The sequence below is a fragment of the Lonchura striata genome, chromosome 2 (assembly GCF_046129695.1).
Source record: "Lonchura striata isolate bLonStr1 chromosome 2, bLonStr1.mat, whole genome shotgun sequence".
Lineage (NCBI taxonomy): Eukaryota > Metazoa > Chordata > Aves > Passeriformes > Estrildidae > Lonchura > Lonchura striata.
This window is the reverse complement of record NC_134604.1, coordinates 18,615,460-18,637,897: the sequence shown is the minus strand read 5'-3', so window position 1 is coordinate 18,637,897 and position 22,438 is coordinate 18,615,460. Positions and strand designations below refer to the sequence as shown.

The 22,438-nt window shown below is 42.2% G+C and overlaps 1 protein-coding gene across 3 annotated transcripts in view; it reads right to left on the bottom strand.

The window, feature by feature from the left end:
• SCAF4 (SR-related CTD associated factor 4) overlaps positions 1–22,438 on the bottom strand; it is a 29,693-nt gene that overhangs the window by 2,307 nt on the left and 4,948 nt on the right. The window contains exons 1-20 of one of the 3 annotated variants that reach the window (XM_077781205.1): positions 20,286–20,989; positions 19,746–19,829; positions 19,122–19,166; positions 18,524–18,685; positions 16,287–16,422; positions 13,948–14,087; positions 13,264–13,440; positions 12,961–13,061; positions 12,417–12,464; positions 11,278–11,386; positions 10,786–10,953; positions 10,082–10,167; positions 9,143–9,333; positions 8,118–8,218; positions 7,044–7,157; positions 6,201–6,357; positions 5,254–5,408; positions 4,348–4,510; positions 4,171–4,251; positions 3,900–4,088 (exon numbers count right to left, since the gene is read on the bottom strand). In XM_077781205.1, the coding sequence (XP_077637331.1) occupies positions 3,900–4,088; positions 4,171–4,251; positions 4,348–4,510; positions 5,254–5,408; positions 6,201–6,357; positions 7,044–7,157; positions 8,118–8,218; positions 9,143–9,333; positions 10,082–10,167; positions 10,786–10,953; positions 11,278–11,386; positions 12,417–12,464; positions 12,961–13,061; positions 13,264–13,440; positions 13,948–14,087; positions 16,287–16,422; positions 18,524–18,685; positions 19,122–19,166; positions 19,746–19,817 (2,395 nt within the window). In that variant the 5' untranslated portion in view covers positions 19,818–19,829; positions 20,286–20,989. Of the gene's footprint in view, positions 1–3,899; positions 4,089–4,170; positions 4,252–4,347; positions 4,511–5,253; positions 5,409–6,200; positions 6,358–7,043; positions 7,158–8,117; positions 8,219–9,142; positions 9,334–10,081; positions 10,168–10,785; positions 10,954–11,277; positions 11,387–12,416; positions 12,465–12,960; positions 13,062–13,263; positions 13,441–13,947; positions 14,088–16,286; positions 16,423–18,523; positions 18,686–19,121; positions 19,167–19,745; positions 19,830–20,285; positions 20,990–22,438 lie in introns of those variants that run through there. The other 2 variants (XM_021550094.2, XM_021550097.2) reach the window with 2 other exon arrangements.

Below are 22,438 nucleotides of genomic sequence, written 5' to 3'. Positions count from 1 at the left end.
GTCAAGAGTCGGGCAGGAGGGGACATGGAGCATTTCCTTAACTTCAAACCCCATCTGCAGTTATCCCGGGAAAAGAGCACCATAGGACCTGGAGCGGAGCTTCCTGGGCTCTCCAGCTGCTGGCAGCAATGACTGTGACCAGGGCAGCGACTAATCCCAGAGGTTTCCTTGGGGAGAGCCTTTGCCCTTGTGCAGTCATGGCTCCCCCTCAGCCCCAGCTCAGCCTCCTGCAGCCAAAGCCCCTTCCTGGTGTTGTGCTTCCAGGTGAAGGTACCTCACCCGCTTCAGTCAGATTCAAACACTTCCTTCTGCTATGAACAGTGGCTGAACACCCCACAGCTGCACAGCACCAGCAAGAGGAAGGGAGGAGGCTGGAATACAGCTGGAGCAGAGCTCTCTTTGCCATTCCGGAGAAAAGGGACACGACAAAGATTCATTTCAGTAGAACAAACCTTTCAATGTAAACTAAAAGGAAATGCAAGAGGTCATTCCTAACTTCTTTTTTTTATAATAGTGTTTCATCCTCTATAGCACATATCCAGCACTATTTTCCAGTTTTATTCCTACACTCTTCATAGGAGGAAAAAAAACTCCCTCTCCAAACATACTGTAAGATAAAGCTCAGTCCACAGCTCCTGGACACCAACAGAAGGAGCCAGACAGAAGGATTCTGAGGATTCTGAGAAGAATTCTGAGCTCCAGCTGAGGCCTTCCCACCCCAGGGCAGGTGCCTCCCCAGTCTGAACCAGGAACAGTGTCCAGTGTTCCCAGAGCCTTCACACTGTTCCCATGTGCTCCTGCACACCAGCACCTCCTGGCCTAGAAACACAGCCCCTGCCTGGGTAAAACCAGGATGAAATACTGCAGGAATTCACGCTGGAATTAGTGTCAGCAGTGAAAACTGCACTTGGGTGCAGCCACACGAGATGCTCTCCTTCAGCTGCTGTGGTGTTTGTCCCTCCCTTCTCTGGCTTTGGCACCTATCTCCAGACAGAGCTGAGCCTTCTGTGCTGCCCTCTCACCACACAATGACTTTTAGGGACATCTGTGACAGAAACTTTTCACCTGAGTGCTCTTTAAATTCATACTGGAAGGAAGTTGTATTTTGCCAGTGAGTAGACTCATGTGACATCTTCCAGTCCATGATATCCTCTCCCCCTCCCCTCCAAGCAGTCACAGCTCCCACTCTTGGAGAGAAATGGTCCAGTACCAACAGCATTTTTTTCCTGCATTTTTCCCTTTCTCTAAAATGCAGAGCCTGATCAATAACCAGATCTATAATCACCCAGTTTAAACTCCTCCTGTGACAGAACCACAGATCTGACAAGACAGACTGAGAGCTAATGTCTACCAGGAATTCTGAGGTTTGGAGATTCCTATTGGTAAAAACATCTTTTAATCTGACAAGACAGACTGAGAGCTAATGATGTCTACCAGGAATTCTGAGGTTTGGAGATTCTTTTTGGTAAAAACATTTTTTAATCTTCCTCAGAAGATTAAAACAAAACAGACTAGAGTAACTGACAACTAAAGAGCTGAAGCTAAGTCTGTGCTTCTACTTAGAAGCAGCAGAGCAGATGTGGATTAGAAGAGCATGAACATTAGGTGAGGGAGGGAAGTTTCACATCTAAGTACAAGTAATTTAATTTCTCAACCTTATTTCTACACAAACTGCAGCACTGAAGAAACATAATTGTACCTGGAACTCCTTCGTTCTGAACTGCATTGGCTGGAAAGCTGCACACTTTTTATTTTAAATTTATTTTAAATATCAACTCCCTTCAATGCTGAGGCTAAAGCAACTGTAGCACTACTGGAGGTTCCTCACTCTACTGACAAATTAGGCACCAAATAAAAACCTAAAGAGCTGTCCAGAAACACATCCCAGTTTACTGAAAATGCTCAGGGAAATTCACAGTACAGACATACCATGTCTGGGGAGTTAAAGCCCTCTTCTGGTTTAGGAAGTACTTGACATTGAAGTAGTTTCTTGAACTGGGTATGAACTCCCTGAGCTCTGAGAGAAACCCTGAGGTGATTTCCTGACCTAGCTTGTCCTGCTGGAGCCAGTTCCCTCACATCTGACACCTGCTCCTCTGTCCCAATGTGCAAAACCACACCTTGCCTTCACAACAGATTTTATAGGTTTTGGAGGAGCAATCACCACACACCAAAGTGTCCCAGGTTTCATCACCTGACTCCTATGACACAGCCTAAAGTGCCCAGCCTGATGTGAAGGATCTTCTGTCCAGAGAGGGCACAGGGGCCATCCTTACTGCTTTGATAAATTAGGTATGAAGCCAGATTTCCATGTCACTGTGATTCATATCTGATCATCTCTCCCAGCTGGACAAAGCCTACATTCCCTTGGGATAATTCCCATGTCACCAGTGCTAACACACCTGATTTACTTTTACACAAACTCTGCTCACTACGTGGTTCCAGTAACTCACAACCCCCTGAATCACTTCCCAGCACGTGGAACTTTCTGGTTTCTGTGTGTCCCAGCACACAAACCTCATGGAAACACAGGGAACAAGCCAAAAGCTCACGGATGTAGCAGGGTTTCATTCCACTTTGACACTGCTGTTCTCCAACATTCTGCATGCTCTCCAGTGGGGAATGTGGCATCTTACAGCTAGAGCATTAAATACTGCCAGGAATTCTTGAGAGAGGAACCATGTTGTCATTCTGGAGGGTTTTTGCTGGAGTTTTCTACAGAATCTTTCAGAGCCTCATACACTCCAAAGGCCCAGAATATGAAGTACAAGTTATACTGTCCAAGACAGTGAAACTCCAAAAGTCTGTGCTAGCTTTACAGAAAGTGTCATTCAGCAGGAAGGTGTGAATTTCTGAAATTCCTAACAAAATTCCCTGACTCCATGGTGTCAGCATAGAGTTTCTTAAGCTTTTCTCTGTTTTGAAAGGATCTTCTGTCAAGTTTTCAACATTAAGGATTCATAAAGCATTAGTCATGGACAGAAAATTTGGTCCTCACATCCAATAGAGCAGTGAGCTCTCAGGGAGACAAATCTCGTATTTTCTTCAGTGATCATTGAAAATGTTGGGCAAAAACCCACTAACACAAAATTAGCTTTTTCATTCATTTCTTAGGCTCTCATGTAGAGGCCTAAAATCCCATAAATGCAATAATCTCACTATAATTTTAGGTAACAAATCTTTTGAGTAAATTCTTGACACTGACCCATCCAAGGCCATCATAAAATAAGTATTTAGCAGAGTTCTGTAACAGTTCACACTCCCTTTCTAAATCTGACCAAGTTTCTATCATATTAGGAAAAGTAATTAATGCAACATACTCCCATTACCCTAGGTTTGCTAGTCAAAAAAACATTTGGTAATATTTAAATAATATCGTCTTACAAAGGTTTCAAAACCTGTCCTACTGTAAGGCTGCATAGAAGGTTTTGGTTTTCTGTCCTATTAAAACAATTTATTCCATACATAACAAGAATATATCCCATCCTCAGAGATTTCAAAAATATACTAAAAATAGTTTCCCTGCACGTTAATTTTATCTAATGGCTGAGTCTAAAACCTGGTTCCTGTGTCATATAGATGTGTTGCTGCAAGTTCCATTTTCTAGACTGTATAAACCTTCACTTGTTAAAAGTGGACAGTATTTGAATTTGTAACTTGCACATCATGGCTTTGATTCTTCAGAAAGCAGATCTTCACTAGTAAAATTATTGACTGTCTCTTCTGTGCAAAATTAAGTCTTTAAAATTGATTTCAAAGCCAACAGTAGACAGAAATTTCAACAAGTTGACTAAAATGTGCTTCCTTTTCCCCTGGACTCTAAGTCAGTAGCCAAATCAAAATGGCATTTAAAATGTAGGGAACAATGAAGTGCAGAACTTACTCAAGAGGGAACTTACCAAGGAGTGGAACAGTCTGGGTGACAGGAGCAGGGACACTGGTAGGTGCTACAGGAGGTGGAACAGTGCCATAGATTTTGGAAGTGTCAGTACTTTCAGCATTCCCTCTGCCTCCAGAAACTACTGTTGGGATGGGATTTCCTACAGACGACTCCTTTGTAGTGTCCTCATTCCCACCTGTTGCTGTAGCTGAGGAACAAGGCATGGACACATTGAACACCAGTCAGCAATTCCTGCAGGATCCCTGCCTTCCACAGGGCCCAACACTTACAGTTTGGGATGTTCACTGCCGGAGTGTGCGGGACAGAGACCGGAGGAGTTATGGGAGGTGGTGGCCCAGGAGGAAGGAATCCTACAAAAAGCACAGCAGAGCCCTGAGTGCCCCCCTGGCACAACCCCCTGTGCAGCTCTGGGCCCAGCAGGGCCCGGGCTGGCACACCCCACAAACCTGGAGGTAAATGCAGCGGGTTGAAACCAGGCCGGAGGAATGGAGGCGGTGGTGGTGGCGGCACCCCAGGGGCAAATCCAGGAGGGGGGATTCCTAAAGGTGCTGTGAAAGCAGGGGGCTGGAGTGCACCAACCACGGGAGGCCCTGATGGATGGGGGGGAACCTAGGAAAAAGGAAGGAGAAACATGGGTAACCCCAAGAGTGCTCCAATGATTCTCTGTCCCACTGGGGAGCTCTATCTCTGTCCAGCTCCACCAGGAGATCTCAGCGACCTCAAATTTCTCTGCAACAAGGGGGCACTTGCACAAACGATGCAGGAGCTGCCATCACTGAAAATACCAACACTAGCCCTGTCTGCCTTTGTAATTAGAGAAGAATTTTCCTCTGTGCCTCATGGGTACTAATGCGTGTTGGTAACCCACCTCCACACACTCCACACACAGTGCCTGGGATTCATTCGTACCCAGCATGATGGATTTCCAGACGGAATCCACTGGAATGCTCACAACTTCAGAGCAATTAAAAACATCTGCTTGTCTCTTTCTCACTACCTGAGTTTGCACATTAGAGTGACTGGTGTTTTCCTTTATTTCTGATTTATATCAAGCTCTGAATTAAAATTAGCTGTGATTTAAGGGATTCTACTATTTTAACACTGACAAAAAACTACTGTTATCAAAGTGGTGGAGTATCTGCCAATAAGAAAAGCTTTTAGAGGAACATTAATTAATAAAACAAATAACAAAAAAAAGCCAATCACAAAACCTGAAGATGTAATTCAGCCCTTCTATAAGATTCTATTGCAGTAATTTCTCTGTGACTGAGAACAGTTACCATTCATGGCATTCCCTCCCTGACTTATTATTTAAATTGAGTTTTTGTTTGTTTCTGTGGAACAACTCTCACCTGTGGAGGAGGTACTGTTATTGGTGCAGGCATGGGAACTGGAATTGGGACAGGTAAAGCTTTGGGAATGGGTGACACTGGTTCATTGTGTGCAGCTTCTGCACCTCCATTCTGAGCCACTTCATTTTCAGACTTCCTGGGAATTCCCTTCCACTCTGTCCAATACAAAATCCCAACACACACAGGTCAGGCAAGCAGTGCCATGTGAAACATGCTTAGTCATGTTTACAAAAGTGACCTAATTGAAAATACTCGGGTAATAAGCAGCACAGAGCCAAGAAGCATTTATACTATTTAAGACAATAAAACCTCCAAATTCATTTAAATATAGCAAACACTGAAACAGCAAATAAACTTGTTCCTTTCAGTAGTCATTTAACAATCCTTTGCCCTGACAGTGTTTATACACATCCAGGATTTAGTTATATTATCTGTGAAAAAAACTGTAAAGCTCTTTGGGACAAGCTTTCAATAGGTTCACTCTATTGCTCTTGGGCAAGAAGGCAGCAGCTTTGTCACTAATTTGAGAACTCATTTCTAAAAAACCCAACATCTTCAAGTCTCAAACAAGGAAAAGGAGAATACAACTATAAAGAATTGCAGCAAAATAACAAAAATGTCAAATATAGCTTAAAATTTAATTTATGGAAGAAATAGCTCTTATTGTCAGATCTTCCTGGGAAAAGCCAGCTAAGCACAAAGAGGGATCAGTGAGGGTGCACTCTAGGAAAGAGAAAAGCACTGAGAGGACTGGAACACACTGACATTATGCTCATGTTGCATTACATTTTTGTTTAAAACACACAACTGATTTTTGTGTGCTTAGCATGAAGAGATGCTACAATTAGAGCACATATACAATAATCACCAGCTAATTGGGCAAACTGGACAGAATGGCCAAACCCTGAAATAAAGGTTCAATAACAAAACATGCAGTAACATTGTACCTGGACTAAGGGTCTCATTGTCCAGCATTCCTCCTTCACAGAAGCTTTCAAGATCTTCAGGTTTGACTTTGTCCCATGGGATGTAAGTCACACCCAATTCTACATCCCAATACTGCTTGTAGTCTGGCTTTATTCCTTTATTCAGAGCCCAGGCAATCTTGGGGTCGGGGGGAAATACAAGTGGTCAGCAGAATTTTTCCATTTTAATGGATTTAACATTTCATTCTCACAAAACAGCATTTGAGGGTAAAAAGTAAAAAGCGTAGTGAAACAACTACAAAACTCTGAAGGAAGTTTTCTTTTTAAGTAGACTTCATTCCTATTTCTTGGCTTGACACCATTTGTAAAAATGTATAAAGCCAGCTTCTTCTGATGATCCCCAGCCACTAAAATTAATTCCATTTTCCTTTGGAGGACAGTGTCACACTAATTTGACATTCTACAGAAGGAAGAACTTCACTAATGAATGCACATTTCCTTATTTATTAGTACTCTTTGTAGGATTATCATATGTAATGAAACTCTGTTAGGAGACAAATAACTGGCAACAAGAAACACACAGTGCCAGTCCCCTGTAATGAGCCAAAAAACACCCCTTCTGTTGATTAAAGAGATAATTATTGGCAATCTTTCAAGGAAACTGATACAAGGTTCCACTAATCCCACTACAGACCAGGAGAAGTAATTCTCAAAACCCAGTTCACTGATGTATTTTTTCAGGATTTTACAGAATATCATCTCCAGAACACATGTGAGTCTGAAATACCCCAAGGGCCAGCACAGATGAGACAGGATGACAGTAATTACAGCAGCTTTGGAAAGGCTGACGTTTCCAAGCAGTACCTTGATGGATTTCTGGTTGACTTTGAAGTTGCCTCGGCTCAGTTTCTGGAGGGCTCTGTTGGCATCTTGTCTGTGCACCATGACAATGTAGGCACATCCTCTGGGTGGTATCATCTGTGTGGGGTTTGAGGGAAAAAGTTCATTTTGCAGTAACAAACAGCGAACCACACATGAATGCTCAATTACAGCAAGCTGGGACATCCAAAAAGGTCTGTGGAAGTATGGAAAGAAATATTAAAGATGCTAAGAAAGCCAGTACCTTCTGGAAATTCACATTTCTAGTGAACTGAAACTTCCACAAGTTCTGAAAACTTTCAAAACTCTAAAATACAGTTGACTTCTGCATATTTAATCCTTTTAAATTCCTAAACAATAGTGTTAATGTAAATTCTAACATTTGGCAATTAGTTACTTTGTTGGAATGCACAACAGTATCCCCCTCCACTCTGCCAGCTGCACCTCTACATTCAGTTCTAGCTGCAGATTTGGAATAATTTTATGTGTAATAAATTTGAGTAAAAAACTCCTATGCTCTTTTACAAAATTTGGGAATAGGAAGAAAATTAGTCACTTATTTTTTTGTCTCAATGAATGAAATTTTTTGAAGTTACTGGAGCAGCTATAAATTATACATAAAATATCCTTAAATACAGCAAAATAAAACAGTAATTCTCCATGTTTACGGCTAAAATGACAGAAGAGCAACAAGAACACCAGCTGAGAGTCCATGCTCCTATAATCAAATAAAATTAAGCAGCCGAGGAACTCAGAAGCATGGCATGTAATTCTGCAGCCATCATCCTGCAGAGAAAGCAGGATTTTTATGAAAATAGGATAATCTTCTGTATTACTCCACGAGCACTTTTGTACTGCAGGAAACCAAAGCAGCTCTCTTCTTGTTTGTGTACAAGTCAGCCACATGATCTGAGTGCCCACACGGAAAACACAACGCATAGGGAATGAGAGGACAGCTCTTCGGAATGTATCAGAAATAACTCTGCCTCAGAGCAGCCCAGAGAGATGTTTTGTACCCAAGCATATCAGAGCAGCTTACAGTGCACCCCTTCTACTCACATTGATGGACTCGATGGGGCCAAACTCCTCCAAGAGACTTCCCACATCCTGCTGAGTTGTCCTTTTGTCCAGCTGTCCTACCCAGAGTGTGGTACTGCAAACTACAACCAAGGGTTATCACAGGTGGTCAGAGCTTCTTACAGTACAGATAACCAACAATTACCCCATGCTGAATCCAGCGTAATAACCAGGAAAGGAGCTCAAGGTATCCCCCAGGCTGCAGATTACTGCAACAACATTGATCACTCACACAGGTTTTCCACCTGAGAGACTCAGAACTGCAAACTTTGACTGCCAACGTGACAGAACCTGGGAAAAGTGTTGGCAGCACATCTCACTGCACAGCCAGGGAGCTTCTGGTGAGCAGCTACCAGAGCTCTTCAGGCCTTTACACCCCTGGGACCATCACTCACCAGGCCTTGGCTCTTGAAACACCTCAGGTTTTTGTCTCTCTTATATAAGAAAGAATGTTTTTATTTTACTTGATGATCCTGGAGAAGATTCCACACTCCTAAGGAATATTCAGAAGTTAACTACTATGCTTCATCTATGAACGCCGGCAAAGCCAGGATTATATAAGAAATCGAAACATCAGCCTGTGTGTTTTCCAGGTCAAATCTCCCCTTCTGGTTGGAGAGATACACAAGACTGAATACTTAGAAAAATTGTATTAAATTACAATTAACTCAAATCCTTTTTGTTCAATCTGCTTTACCTTATATGTCTCAAAGGAAGGAAAAGAAAAACATGGAGTTTCAGCTTTTCCTTTTCTCGTTTTACAGCCAAAATATTTCTAACGTGGAGATACTCCAGAAATGCCAAACCATCTACTATAAGTAAAGAAGTACAGGGAAGTGTGGTGAAATTCCTACCAGGAATCACAAGACAGTTAATTTCTGTTCTGTTTGGATGAGCCAGGGAAACCACAAGAAGCAGCACTGAACCCAAGGAACACAAAACCCGCGAAAGTGGCATTACAGGAACGTGTGGAGCAACCCAAAGCAGCAGGAAGAGAGGAGACTCACCGCTGACAGTCTCTGCCTTGATCTGGGGCAGCCCCTTGGAGCGGCGCTCCTTCTCCCGCTCGCGCTCGCGCCGCTCCTGGGAGCGGGACTTGGGCGAGCGCCGGCGCCGGTCCCGGGAGCGCGAGCGGGAGCGGCGGTGCCGTGAGCGGCGCGAGCGCGAGCCCGACCGCGAGCGTCTCCTCTTGGGGGACCTGTCGGAACCAGAACCATGCATGCTCAGTGCCTGGCACCCCGGCACTGGCACACAGCCTCGGCTATAAAATACCCAGAGTTCCCTCAATAAGGGAATACAGCAATCCAAGCTCTTTCACAGGCATTTAGAACCACAGTAAATCACTGCAGCAGCCCACTCGAACAGCTGATTACTTTCCCATTTCTCATAGTTTACTAATTTTGCCTTGAAGTTGACCATCAAAACTGTGTTCACTTCAACAGAGGGAAAGTTACACCTGTATCAATGAGGCAAATGCTTACTGCGTTTACAAAGAAGTGACTAAAGATTATTATAAATAAATTCTGCTACTGAAATTGTATTTTACATCATGTTCAAGTTCTAAACCACTCTAGGTGTGGAAGACCTTCAGAGAAATCATGTGGACCTTGGTGAAGAACAAGTTGACTTGAACTAAATGAAGAGTGGAGCCACATCTGCTTGGTCAGCTGAGATGTGACACACGGGTTCAGTGACACACAAAGTCACAGATCACAAATGTTTTCATAAGAAAAATGTTTTTAGAGCACAAGCAAATTAAGTTATTACATTCTGCCTCCCTAAAATTTACTCTGGACAGAAAGGCATGGAAGTTGCTCTCTCCCAGTGAGAGAGAACTGCACAGATATCATATTTCCCCTAGAAGGGCGATGGCTTGAGAGGTTCATTATCTTAGAGCTGCTAATCTGCTTTTCATTCCTGCACTAAAAGAACTTTCACTCATTTACCTTGATGCAGATCTGGATCTTGATTTCCTACTGTCAGAAACATGTCGCTTTCCCTCCTGAATGGGTGGCTGTTCCACTTCCACATCCTAAAAAGTGAAGTTTACAGGTGGTATGGGTGAGCAGGACAAGCATTTTATTTCTTTTTATTCTCAGACTGAATTAACAGCACTGAAAATCTACTGAATATGTAAATGCGTGAAATTAAAGAGTAATGTGACTCAAAAGCTTCACTCTGTAATCACTAGCAGGGAGAGGGTCCAGGATTGCATGTACATAATAACACAACCACTGAAAAGGCACCATAGAAGTAATTTACACAGTTCCCATTTTCAATTTGCAAATTATTGGTTTTCCACATTTCACCCCATTTCAGCAACACCTGCATCTCCACAGAACATGATTTTATTCTTTAAGATCAGCCAGTGGATCAGTGGAGCATGCTCCATCATCAAAATCCCAGGTAAAGTGAGATCTGCTGCAACTTTTCCCCAAAATGTTATAAGAAATTATTTAAGCCTGAATTATGCTGGAGACAGGAAAGGGCAAGTCCTGGAGCCCTCCAACTGTCTCCCAGCAGAGCCAGCCTCACAGCCAGCCGTGTCCTGGTTATCTTCCTTTTCCTGCTCCAGGACAATCCACACACATTCGGGAAAGACCTGTATGACACCATTTGAGTTGAACTGTTCACTGCAAGGGCTGCTCACCTGCTGGTGGGGTTTCTGCAGGTGTGGCTCGGCCTGGACTGGGAAGGGAGACTGGAAAGTTGGCTGCACTGGTGCTGCTGGAGGCATCACTGGCTGAGCCATGGGTGGGAACTGGGGGGTAGGCAGGAGACCAAAACCTGGCATTTGCCCATTCGGAGGAAGCGGCACCTTGGGAGAAGAAAAGACAACAGAATTCCAGCTAGGAGAAGGAATTATATTTGCTTTCCCAGCAGGCTCAAGTAAAGTTTTATGTCTGCTCAAAAGTCACAACAAAAGATGTGGCAAAGATGAAGATTTGGGTGCACAAGTAACGATCTAATCCTTCAACGCCTGACTAGGACAGACACCAGAAATATGTTTCTTTGGGAAGATGGAGGGCTAAGCCACATTCACTCTTCACCAGCAGGAAAATCACTTCCTTCCTGCTGCACCAAAGAAAACAGCAAAGGATGGAAAACACAACAGGGGGACAAGGGAAAAGCCTGGGGTTACCTGGTGCCGCATCGGATCCTGCTGCATTCCCATCATCCGCTGCTGGAAAGGATCCATATTTGGGAGCTGAGGAAATACTGGCTGTTGCATGCCTTCTCCTGGAAACCCGCTAAAACCAGGAATATTTTGGTGAGACAAGTCAGCAGATGCACAGATTTGTCTTTATTTTACAGATTTCTATGCACATTTACAAATTCTTGCTGTTATTTTAGACAGAACAATTATCTTTACTATGATCCCGTTTCCAATAAAAAAAGAAAAGGAAGAAAGAGTGGCCTGATCTTTTCTCCACTCTAAGAGCAGTCCTTTCACATTTAGAGAAATGCTACACAAAGATTAGAGCCTCTCTCACCCCTGTACTTATGCTGAAGATCTCAGCCTACAGAAAAATTTCAGGAAGGTTTTCTGCCTTAGGCTCATTCTCTTCCTTTGCAGTTCCTCTTTTGGGAACAAAAGAAGCAGTGCTTTTCTCCTCAAGGAAAAGAAACTGGTTGTACTTTTGCTGTAAGGGAACACTTTGGTTTGTGAGGAAATAGGGCAGAGTAGAAGGGGGTGGATATTACACCAGGTTTAGAAGAGTGATGCCCATCACTTCCTGATTCAACACACAGAATGGACAGTGCTCAGGGAATTCTGGAGGTCTGTGCAGGTAACAGGACCTGCTTGCAGATTGCAGCCTGTGCAAGAAGCTCAGCAGGATTTCAGGGCGATAAAGCAATTTGATGGTGATGAGAAGTGGAACTTTGCAGTGTCTGAAGACAATTCTGAGAAGATTCTGGACAGATCAGTATTTTACAGAGAGAATTACTGTGCTTGCGTGCCCCAGACTGGGAACACTAGAATGCCACCCTCAGGCTTCAAGCCTCCAGCTGGGCAGACACAAGCAGTGCCTATGACCTACCTCATCTTTCTGTACTCCAGAGCTCCATCTGCATTCTAAGGCAAATACTATCCATTTCCTTCAGAGACCCTTAAATGAACTACTACTGGTGGACAAAGTGCTCCAGGTGAGAGACACAGTCAGAACGCTGATGACAGAGTTAGTGCTTCTGGTTTTGAGAGCAGGGTTTAGATGCAGATACAGAGAGTAAGACATGAGGCCACATACTGAAGCAGGGAAAAAAGAAATATGGACTAACCCCGACATTGAGCACCATCCAGCCTGTGCACTGAATGAGAGAGAGGTCCTGTGGAAAAAACTGGGATGTGGTCATGTCATTCCAGACTTTATCATAATGCATAGCAAAAGGGAAACAGGAGCCTGCGCTCACTTGTGTGGGGACAGAATGTTTGCCAACATAAAACTGTAAAGCAAATTTTCCTTTCTTGAATACATAAACTATCACAACGTTTGGAATAGCAACCTTTCCCCAGCCAGTAAAGTAATCCAGCTGATCCAGTGATGCCCTGACACCCCCAGTTGTACTGTAAAAACATGGAACTCATCCTGCAACCAAAACTGAGTTTTTGTCTACAGAACACAGTCTTCCATCAGTGAGGCAAGAGATCTACACCAGATCACTGAGTAACGAGGCACAAAAATCACCCCACCAAAAACTGTTAACAGTGTTTTAAATTTGGAATGTAGCAGTTCAACACTAAACTAACTTCGAATTTTCATCTACTTTCTAACCTAAAAATGTTTTAGGACATTTCTTAGTTTTATTATGACACAGTACTTACAAAGCTGGCTGAGACACTGAAGGGGAAGGAGCTGAATCTTCTTTCTTTGCATCTTCCACAGCTTCTGGTTCATCATCGTAGTCAAATCGATCTAGCAGCTTCTGAAAGAAACCACATCAGGACAACTATTTTTTCTGTATCTGGCAGCCAAAATATCTTTATTATCACATTCTTACAACCAATGTAAGCTCTGAAACTAAAGACAAGGTTAGAATCAGGGAAAATAGAAATATATGTAGCAATACAAAATAATAATTGTCCAAAACCAGATTTCACCTTCAGAAAATGCAAACCAAGACTTACTTTGTCAAATGATGTTTTCTGTTCAGGTGCTGTGAAAGCAGCTTTTTGCTCTGTGGGCTGTGCTGCTGTGGTTTTCAGCTGAGCAGTAATAGCTTGAACCTGAGCCATCACAGTGTTGTCTATGACCGGTGACTGCGGCTTCTGAGGTTGTTGGAAGGTCTGTAGGATTTGCTGGAGCTACAGAAACATGAGACAGTATGAAGTGAATGTCCTCATATAAACACCAAGTATTGAAAGAGTTGTAGGATATAGATTTTATGTCAATACAGACTGTGGCAGGGGGTGAACACAGCAACTACCTGACTGAACTGTGGAGCACTTAGAGCAAAACCACAAGTCCCTTTTTAAATACCTTGGTGGCAAAATTCAGTAGATCCCAACATTGCAGTGTCCAGGCCCTCCAACACAGCAAACATTTAAATGGACTGAACAACAAACTTCCTAATTTTCTTTGAGATACTCCACCTGTTCCAGAAGCCCTGTAACTGCATTAATTCATAACTACTTATTTAGGAACATAAAACTGAATATCATCAAATATCACAACTATTGGATGGAAGAATTTAAATACTCTTTCCCACTGAAGACCTTTGGGAAGCTCTTTTGCCTCAAATCCAGGCTATCAATCCCACCATTTCCCCCTATTTTCACACAGAAATTGAAGGGGATCAGAGAGCAAGTTACCTGTTGTCCTTGTGTTGTCTGGAACAACTGGGCTACAGCTGCAAAGGCATCGGAGCTGGGCAGCTGCGGCACGGCGGGCACTGAGTTCGCAGCCACTTGCAAGGGCTCCGAGGGAACCTTGGCCGGAGGGGGCGGCGAGCCTGGGGGTTTCCAGGAACACAGGAAGGGCTGTGTGACTCCACAACGTCCCTCTTGCTCCCCACAACAAGTGTCTGCTGCCTGCAATCTCCTGTTTATCCCAAAAGGGTCTATTTACAGCACTCCCCCAGCTGCATGTTATGTTCGTTCTGCCATGAACTGCTCCGCTCACTGCTCACACCTGCACTTGGGATGCACTGGGACAGAAAAGATGGTCCCACACGGAATTTTAGCTCCAAGCTCCATGTTTATTTTGTGCAGGTTTAGGAAAGCTCTCACCACTTAAACAGCATTAGGCAAAATGTGGTGGCTCTGCTTCCACAGACCCGGGCTCATCCTTTTGGATGAATAATCCAAACCAACCATCTCATGGCTCACTGGAAGAGCAGCTGAGTTTCTCTCAGTATTTTCCACCAGTAACTGAACCTTTGCAGAGAAGTCTGGCAATAAGTAAAGGTTTTTAAGGATTACTTCAAAGGTAGTTTTCTTAGATAAAGTTTGTTGCATGTGCACACGCGGCACCTGCAGCTGATAGATAAATCCTTCCACCAGGAAAATTATATTTACTCATTTTTCCAGGAAAAGATTCACAATTGTGAGATCACAATTAAGACATGCTATTAGTGTTCCCATTCTCTCTGCCTTACATTACACCACCTTTTTTAATAAACATCTTGCCAGTACCAAGTAAATTAGCAATAATCCCATCAATTCCTACATACTCTGAGTAACTATTCTTCAGCAGATCTGTTTTAATGGACATAATAAAGCTGTACAAGAAGTTAGTTAAAAAAAGACTCCACAGACAGAAATATTTAGTTTGAAACACTAAACAAACATGTTTGCCTTGCAACAGCAATTCCTTTAAAGCCCTTCCTCTGTTTGCATTTCAAGTAACTTCAGTGTTGACAGGCAGCAAGCACAGGCAAATGTGTTGAATAATACTTTCCGAGAAGTGAAATGCAACATAAAAATAAAGCAAAAAGGTATATGTTGTTTTTAAATATAAAGTAACTCCCCAATTATTTCCTGTATACATTTAGAAGGATCTTTGCTCACTTAAGGGAGAAAATACTGCATTTCTCTCTGTCTTTATGGGTGAAACAGACTCTACTTCACATCATGCATTAATATATTTCTTATTATTTATTAGCATATTTATTGCAGGGCCAAATTTCTCCCTCTGGTGCATCTGAATAACCTCATTGGAGATCTCTGTAGAAGGCTGCCAACCTGTTCACCACTAGTGAGGAGAGAGAGAGCTGGACAGGCAGTGCCCCTCATTTGTCCCAAAATTCAATTGTGCAGCCCCAGGCTTGGATGCCAAGGCATTCCCTGGCGCTGCCATGTTTAGAAAACCTTTAATGGGATACACTTCCCTGAACACAGCTGGAGATGATTTCACTGTTTTGCTGTCTCTCACCACACCTCTCTCACTCCAGTCCATTTTCCAAGTCCTACTCCATGAGCACATTTTTAGTAAATAAGGAGGTTACCACAGCTCAGTGTGAAACACGGAGTCCAGAGCCAAAAAACAGCTCTCTGGAGGAAGAAGGAATTGTGGAATGCATATTCCCTGTAACCTCGCTCCCAGCTTTGCTGTGGCACTAAATAGGTCAGTGCAGGCACTGTGAGCAGGCTGGCACTGATGTGCTCTGCAGGTTGGTGCTTCTCAGCCAGCAGCCCGTGCAAAATCCCAGGCACAAATGCTCTGAGAACCTGGATGTGAAACACCAGTCCAAGACTTTCAGGGCTGCACACTCAAAACACTGACAGCTGCTGCTTTCAGGTACTAAGCTGACTGAAAGGAATCCCACTGAAAGATCCCACTTACTTACCTGGATTCTGGCATTAAAAAATGACATCAGAATTCTAAAATTGAGAAATCACATAAAAATATTTCAAAGCAAAAGAAAAAAAGAGCATCTGTTTAAGAGGGCACACTGAAGTCACCTGTATATATATAAGTACACATGCATATATACATGATAAACATTTAATATATTTCCCAAGTCAGTATTCACATGCTGATAATTTCTGCAGTATCAGCACTTATTTAAAATTAGTTTGGCTGCTCATTGTGACAAAGCTGACTTTATTGCTATGTCACTGCTGGAACCAAGAGCAAGCACTTTCTGCTGAAAGCAAGCAAGCTGTTGCTATTTGCCCTTTGAAAACAGAAGTTAAAATGTCATCCCTACCTTCATTGTTGGTAGCATTCTCTGCCATGGGTGCAGTGGCACTGGTTCCTGCTGCCATATCCAAGAGAGGCTGAATTATTTCAATTTTAAATACTCCGTTTTTCTGCCAGAGGTTCAGAACACGAACTATTTTACTCTGTTGAAACAAAAGGAAGCACCAACGCTGAATCCAGATTTCTTAAGTCACCATTTTATCTTCTGCATGCAGAGAAGGCTTGTACACCATGTGACATAATCACACCAATTTAACAAACCCAGAGTCGTGACAGAGGGCAGCAACACCTTTGAACTGGCAAAGATAAAAACTGCCATCTTATTTTACTGTCAAAGCAATCTGTGACATTTCCCTAAAACTCTTCTGGCCAGTCAGAAATCCAGGTGTGATTTACAATCCAGGACACCATTTCAGCCCCATGTCTACAGAGGTAGTCCCAAAGGGATGACACAACCAACCCATGTGAACAAAAAGAGAAAAGGAAGATGAGCTGAAAAACCTGCATGAAGACAGGGACAGTTAGACCAGAAAATGTTACCATAACACTTTGAAGTCAGTTTGAGGGTTCCTTGCTTGGTATTACTAACCCAACCAATTCTATGTTGAGACCAGAAACTGCATCTCCATCATTATCTGAAAGATGAGGAAAGCAACAAGGAAACATCCTCACTGATGAACTGAAGGATTAATTTAGAATCTGTGATTGTCAGCTGTTATTTTAAGTTTTTTTGGGTTTTGTTTTTTTTGACATGAAGAACAATGCAGCTTCCAGAACAAGCTGCAAATTGGCCTTTCCTTCTTTAGCCCAGCATTCAAACAAAAATGTCTCAGTAGCTGTGCTGCTTCAGCTGGAACATGCAAGCAGGTAGAAGGCAGAACACATGTTGTATTGCTTCCTTCCTGCAGACTTAGTCATTCACATGCACACATATAAGCTTTAAGTACCTTTTAGTTCAAATTAACTGATTCTGTTCTTTCACTGTGACTCAGTTATATACACCCATGTAAATCCACCTCTAAGTAATTAAAGAATTTTACAAAATGTTTGCTAAAATAACATCCATTACAGAGAAACCCAAAATGTCTATTTTTAAGTAACATTTTGGTCTGAAAAACAGTTAACTTTAAAACAGCAGCATTTTTTTATTGCTTTGGGTATTCGATCTCTCCACAGAACTTGAAAATCATATAAAGGCCAAAAAATGGATTAAAGTTATACTCTCATTTTCAGTAACATATTAATTTTACAGAAAGGCTGTTTTTAAAAACAAAAGGTACCATCATTATCCTCTTCAGAGATCCCCTACAATTGTTGAGAATCTGCAGATCAGGGTACTTTTTTTTTAGGAACCAGAAATTCATTAAAGCAAGTGTGTTTTAAATAATAATGTTCCCTATTTTAAGTAGTTCCATGAAGGAGATGGAGAGTCTCATTCACTCAGATGAACAAAATGGTAATGGAGAAATAGAAAGGAGAAGGGATTGCTGTCTTTCACAGGCTATCAACCCAGGAGTTCCCAAATACCAGATTCAATGACTGAAGGTCTCAATGTTCCACATTAGATAACTAGAGAGCATCAAAGCCTTTCAAAAGCTTACTTGGAGAGTTAGGGAGGAAGCCAGGTGGAAAAGTAGTATTTCACAAGGAGAAAGGGAGTAGGTGATTTTCTGGAAACCAACTGGCAGCCTCTAAAACACACTGTTTTTGGGATCTGTTTGGACAGAGGTCAGAAAAACCATCTTCTCTGGACCATCAGGAATTCACACCACTTTCTGAGCCTCTATTCTACTAAAAAATACAGCAGAACTAAGAAAAATGAGGCCTTAAGACCAGCCCTGACAGTGGTATGGGAATGGAAAAGACTCAAGAAAACAACATCATGATTTTTTTAGGAAACATTTCTGAGCAGAACAGTCTCTGCCTACAAAACCAAAGCTTCTCCTGCAATGCTTTCTTGTTGTGGCAGACACTGCCTTCCAAAGGAAGTTCTGAAGGAGCCTCAAGAAGGACTTCTGGCACACATACACACACTGCTGAAGTGTCTGCATAGGCAAAACAAAACTGACGAGATCAGGCAAAATACATTTTAACCTGAATTTGCATTTAACTGTCACGTTTGATAAACCTCAGCAGCAGTCACTACCAGGGTCAGAGAGACCCCCCCAGATCACTGCCACAGGAGTGCAAGCACCAAGGCAGCACCCCACCAATGCACAGCAACACCTGAAGGGCTCGTCCTACCTTGTCTTCAGATGGACACAGATACAAATACTGGAATGTGGCAGTAATATTCTTGGAGAACCTTGGCCCAAAGACATCCTTGTCTGTTCCGAACTGATGCCGGGACTGGCGGACGATGGAGTCGATGACGTACAAGCCTGGCACTTTGTACTCTGGCTTGCACTGCAAACAGCACAGAGACCCTGAGTCAGGCTGGGGGGAGCCCCCTCAGACCCCCCTGCAAACCTGCTCTGGGACTGAAGCACTGCTCTGCACCCCAGCCCCTTCCTCTTCCTGCCCTGGCATGAACACTGCATCCCTTGGAAATACCTATTGTCGTAGTGGCAATTCATTACAAGTTCAGCACCTCCAGGTTCCTCCCCAGCTGCTGTAGGGAAGGTGGGAAATCTCACAATTTACTTATTTCTTCCCCTCCTTAATGTATTGTGGAAAACTACAATGTGGAACTTACATAGACAAAGTGATACCTAACAAACCAGATTTCCCTCCCTCAACCCCTTAGTAACAGAATCCTTTCTGGTTATTTACTAGAATTATTAGCAATATCCAGTAAAGCATGCAGATGGTTTTATCAATACTTTATTTATTTTATTTTTACCTTTTTGATAAACTTCTCCACAATCTGGACAACATGCTTGTAGAGCTGGAAAATAAATACATCCATTAATTTAGCATCTCCTCAGCAGTGGCACATTACTTTAGAAGCATTTTAACTCTTTGTGCTTACTACCACTTTGGAAAGGCTACAGAATGTTGCAGACACATTTCAAAAAGTAGAATGTTCCCAAATTGAGAAAAATACTCCATGGGGGAAACCCAGACCCAAGCCAGAAATGTGTCAGTGTGCACACAAGGCACAGAGCTTGCCAAGTATTAGTGAAAGCTTTCTGGATTTATTTTCTCTGCAATCCACACTTGGTTTCACATGTTAAGGTGCATCTGCATCCTGCAATATTTAGTTTTATTACACAAAAATCACAACACTCAAGTGGGTGTAACATGAAAAAGCAACAACCCAAAAAAATCAAACTAGCTGGCACTTTGCTCCTAGTCTAAAACCAATGATATTCACCACCCACTTCTTTCTAGACAACAGCCTTAACAGCAACTAGAATAAACCATCCCCGAAGCTGAGATTGGGAAATTCCGAATATTTACTTACAAGTGAAATAATAAAACATTGCTGCTGTTACAGATTCATCTTTTTTTTATTGTACTTTACCTTAATAGCTTTAATGGCAGCTTTTGTGATGAGAATCATCTTTGCTCGGGAAATAGGAGGTTTCATCTCCATCAGTGAGAAGAGCTAAACAGAGAAAACAAACACTAAAAATGTATTCTCAAGTTCAGCAATTAAGCAAAAACAACATTTCAGGTGGGTGATTTGATTGCTGCCATCCCACATTGGTCATGGCCACGCTGCTGGCTGGCCCTGGGAGAAGTGATTGTTTCACAAACCCAAGGAAAGCAGCGTTTACCAGGTTACTGCTAAAAAGAACTGCTCTGCACACTTGGCTGTCTTACCCTCCAAATGGCTCCCAGGGGAAAAGTTCACTCCTCAAGAAGAACATTTGCAGAAATTATAGGTATTAGATGAAGTTTATAGAGGTTTATATGAAGACTATAGAAGTTATGTGTCATATTTATAGGTGACATTGGCCATAACTGAAAACAAGCTCTACATTTCAGAAACTGAAGGAAACCAGAACTGCACACAGAGATGGACACAGAAAGCTGAGCATACACACATAATTGTTTTTACCTTGAAATATTTCTCACAAATCACAGAAAAAACTGGTTTGTGTTACATAATTCCATTTTCATCTTCATCATAAAGAAAAAATTGAGCCTTTGAATGTGAGTAAAAAATGTCATCAATTATTTGTCACACAGCAAAGTAAGAGAATCAAAGTGTCTTCATTTGTCAGTGTAATGGAAAGTAAGATGTCATTTAAAACTTTGTCTCTTATGTTATTAATTAATTTAAAGTTCCAAGACACTGGTGAAGTGACCAACTTACACAGATTTATCCACTGTCTCAGTTAAGGGGAAAAAAAACATCAAAGAAGGAGATAAAAAAATTCGCCACATATTCAGAGACAAGGGAAGTTCAAACAGGGCTTTGAGCTGCACAAAAGGAAGCCTTATACCTAGAAAACACCAAGAGTAGGAAATTTACTTTCTTATTTTGTATTTACTTTCTTAATTTGATTCCTATTCCAGGAGATAGAAGAACAACTGTCCTTCCAGACAGAGGTAGCTACATGCCTTTTCCAACACCAACACAAGACCATGACTTTTCATTATTCATCCCCACAAAATGCAAGTTCTAGTGCCAGAACGTTGGGATTTTAAAGCCCTTTCAGCTGTAAGAGATACTTCAGCTAACATCCCTGCTTGCTGAGAGATCACAGTATGGACAAATAAAAACTGCCAGAAAAAACATAGAAGGAGAGCAGGGTTTGTGAGCTGATGGTTTTTTGGTTGTTTTGTTTTTTTTTTTAATCTTGTTTTCAATTTAGACTTAAGTGCTTTAGAATTAAGTGCAGAGACTCTTGATGAACAAAGTCAGTGCTATTATTAAAACTCAGGAATATCTGTTTGAAGAGGTAATGAAAGAGGGAAAAAAATCCAAATCCAAACCACCAAAAGGCTCAAAAACTGAGATGGGGGAGGAAGAAAAACAATGAGCATTATGACTAGCATTCCATATCCCCTCCTTTACCCATGAAGAAGCAACTGGTTCCTCCAGGAAAGGATCCAGTCCCACAGAAAGAGAACAAAGGAGCTGGTGTGGAAGCACTGCTTTGATGTTTGTATTTCAGGAACACAAGAAGACACCCCATGGAAATTGGGAGAGCTCAGAGCAGGGCCCAAGGTGACAAGAAATGAGTGCAGCAAGAAAATAAAGTGTCTTGAAAGCATCTCAAGCAGGACAATGCAACTGGGAGAAACACAGAAAAAAAAAAATCCAAGGATACATAAACTGCCAGGGAGAATGAAGGCACATATACATGAGTGTGCATACCTATCTATCCATCTATCCATCCTGTTCTTTTCACGACCCCCCCCCCCCAACCTCTTGGAATTACACCTCAGAATTTTGTTACTTTTTAAAAATTACCTAAGATCTTAGAATACCAAATAGCTATTTATAGCAAATTTTTATGTAATTATCTGTACATTACATGTGTCAACACCATATTTTACCCATAGCTACAGCTAATAGTTAGCTCCCTTCCTAGTTCCTCGTGGTTTCTCCCTGTTGGAAGGGGGAACTGTTTAGGAGACACCCCAGTACTTCTAGCTGCATTTGTTCAATTAGACCTGGATCTTCTTTCACCACACTTCCCAAACCAATACACAAAACAGTTACCCAATCACTATTTTCAGAAGGCTGTTTCACAAAAATACATCCAGTTTCTCAAAGCTTTGACACCATGATCAACTCAAGGAACAACCTGGACACAAAAATTTACACTCTGTTTAAGAAAAAAAAAAAAAAAAAAAGACATATGCAACAAAGGGGAAGAAAATTTATGGCTTGAGAGGTTTTCAGAGTCCTGCCTCACATGAACCTGTGCCTGGAATGCTGTGATCTGCTTGAAATGACTTTCTGCTTTTACTGTCCCTAAGTGCCTGTTTATAGGATGCTGATACAAAAGTAGAGGTGTTCAAGGGTATTAAACTCAAGACACAGTACAAAACATGTATTTAAGAGTATTTCTGGGTGCTTCTCCCAGCAGGACGGAATTACACAGTAATTCCTATAAAGCCAGGGATGCAAAAGGCAGAAAATTCAACTGTTCAGTTTCAGGCTAAAAATTGTATTAAACCACAGCAGGACAGCAAAAGGCAGACCAAGCACAGAGTGACTGTCCCCAAATGCAGAATGAGTGTGAAATATAGGAGCTC